Source organism: Sapajus apella, unplaced genomic scaffold, assembly GCF_009761245.1.
Source record: "Sapajus apella isolate SASKATOON/1434 unplaced genomic scaffold, GSC_monkey_1.0 scaffold3211, whole genome shotgun sequence".
NCBI classification, from domain to species: Eukaryota; Metazoa; Chordata; class Mammalia; order Primates; family Cebidae; genus Sapajus; species Sapajus apella.
In genome coordinates, this window is record NW_022440137.1 from 3,846 (window position 1) to 6,345 (window position 2,500).

General features: G+C 54.1%; 1 protein-coding gene across 1 annotated transcript in view; it reads left to right on the plus strand.

Moving 5' to 3' along the window:
* Nucleotides 1-2,500, plus strand: part of LOC116547451 (serine/threonine kinase-like domain-containing protein STKLD1) — a 6,289-nt gene that overhangs the window by 3,151 nt on the left and 638 nt on the right. Inside the window, exon 3 of the mRNA XM_032273405.1 lies at nucleotides 1,455-1,525. Coding sequence (XP_032129296.1) covers nucleotides 1,455-1,525 — 71 coding nt within the window. The remainder of the gene's footprint in view (nucleotides 1-1,454; nucleotides 1,526-2,500) is intronic.

A 2,500-nucleotide genomic window follows, 5' to 3' on the forward strand; every position in this document is an offset into this window, starting at 1 on the left:
TCTCTGCTGTCTCTATGCTGTCTCTATGCTATCTCAATGCTGTCTCTATGCTGTCTCTCTGCTGTCTCTATGCTATCTCAATGCTGTCTCTATGCTGTCTCTATGCTGCCTCCCTGCTGTCTCTATGGTTGGTGCCTTTGGAGTTTAAGAAGCATCTCCTGGCCAGGTGCTCATGCTTGTAATCCCAGCACTTTGGGAGGCTGAGGTGGGCAGATCACCTGAGGTCAGGAGTTCTAGACCAGCCTGACCAATATGGAGAAACCCTGTGTCTACTAAAACTACAAAATTAGCCAGGTATGGTGGTGCACACCTTTAATCTCAGCTACTCAGGAGGCTGAGGCAGGAGAATCGCTTGAACCTGGGAGGCGGAGATTGCAGTGGGCCATGATTGCACCATTACACTCCAGCCTGGGCAACAAGAGCAAAACTTTGTCTCAAAAAAAAAAAATGAGGCCGGGCGTAGTGGCTCACACCTGTAATCCAAGCACTTTGGAGGCCAAGGTGGGCGGATCACCTGAGGTCGGGAGTTCAAGACCAGCCTGACCAACGTGGTGAAACCCCGTCTTTAAAAAAAAAAAAAAAAAAAAATGAAGCATTTCCTGCTCTGAGGCCATGAAGATGCTCTCCTCTGTCTTCTGTAAGCGTGGTCATTTTTGCCTTCACATTTAGGTCTTTCATCTACCCCAGATGAATGCTGCCTGCTTTTACCCTGAGAACTGTGTTTGGTGGGACCGGGTCCCCCTGAGGGGCTCTTTGGGGCACATAGCTCTTCTCTTACCATGGGCCTCAGAGGCAGGCCCAGGGTGGGTTTCAGACTTTGTGAGTGAAGCCCTTTGAAACACACAGTGTTCCCAGAAAGCCAGTAAGTGCAGCAGAGCTACTGTAACTGGGGGGAATAGGAGGACGCCCATGTCCTGCCCCCTCAGCCCCTCTCTGACACCCCAGGGTGGGCCTGAATCCAGGGGTCCTAGGAGCCCAGCTGCAGAATCACTGCCCTGGGGACTCAGTGGAGCTTGTTTCTGATGCAGAACGCTCCTAGCACATTCTCTCTCACGGCTCTGTTCATTAGAATGACTTAGAGGAGTGAGCTGCATGGAGGCACTGCAGGCTTCAACCCCTCCCATACCCGCAAAGCCCATCTGCCTGCAGCTCCGAGCAAGTGTGGGGCAGTGTGGGCCACAGAGTGGGTGCAGGGATGGGGCCCCTGCAGCACCCAGGGTCTCCGGCATGGAGACAGCAGTGTGGAGTCTGGAAACTGAGTCCTTCTGGCTTTATCGTCTGGAGAGTCACCACGCTGAAGCCTCCTCCACCCACCCTGAGTGCTTGGCTGGCTTCAGGCCTGTCTCAAGATGCAAGGAGAGAATACACCACCATCCTGCTGGCTGCTGAGTGTCACCCCCCTGACAGCAGCACAGGGCGCCCCTCCCATCCTGGCATCCCCTGCTTCTCCCCAGTGGTTGCAGAATGTGCTGGGCCAGGTGCTGGATGCGCTGGAATACCTGCACCATTTGGACATCATCCACAGGTGAGTGGCGCCTCCGATCTCCCTGGACTGGCTAGCTGCTTTGGGAGAAAAGGCACTGAGGCCACTTGGGTGCCAGTGCCCGTGGGCAGGATCTGGGGACAAAAGTATACTGGGCCAGTGCAGCCACAATAGGACGGGAACCTTCCAGAGCTCCTCCTGGGCTCAGAAGAGGCTCTTCCAAGTGGTCTTAAGCCGTGGGCACACGCACAGTTGCATGGGTGTGCGCTAGCCAGGAGGGCTGCTCTACAGGTCATGGAAAGGAAGGAGGCAACAGCCCTGCCAGGAACAGAGACCGGGCTGCCTGCTGTGGGGCCAGTATGGGCTGAGTGGGTCCTGCTGAGCCTTTGGCCCTCACCTCAGTGGCATAGCTTCAGGCTGGAGAATCCATGGTCTGAAGGGGCTGGGAGATGGCTCAGTTCTGAACACCAATATCTTATTTAAAAGGGAAGAAGAAAACCATGCGGCTGGGCCTGGTGGCGCATGCCTGTGAGCCCAGCAATGTAGAGGCTGAGATGTGAGGATTGCTTGAAGCCAGGAGCTCGAGGCTGCGGATGAGTTATGATCGTGTCATTGCATTCCAGCCTGGGCAATCCTGTTTTAAAACACACACACACACAAACACATCCTGCAGACCATATGTACAAAGCGAATGCTCACATTCCACGTTCAGTGTTAATGTCACTAGACATTGCACAATGGCCAAAAATCAATCCCCAGGGAAATGGGTAGCTGAGATGTCTAAGGAGGTAAACATGAGGTCAGCCAAGGGACCTCTTCAGAGTGGCTGGGTGTGTTCCTACTTGTGGCTGAGGTTTCTTCCCCCTGATTTAAAATAATTGAGTGTATTTCTGTATATAGGAAACAACCGCGTAAAAAGTAGGCTGAGATGGGGCATTGTGTGGAGCAGAGGTGTGGGCTGCTGCTGCAGAGCTGGGTGGGGCAGGGAGCAGAGAGTCAGGCTCAGCACACGCTGGT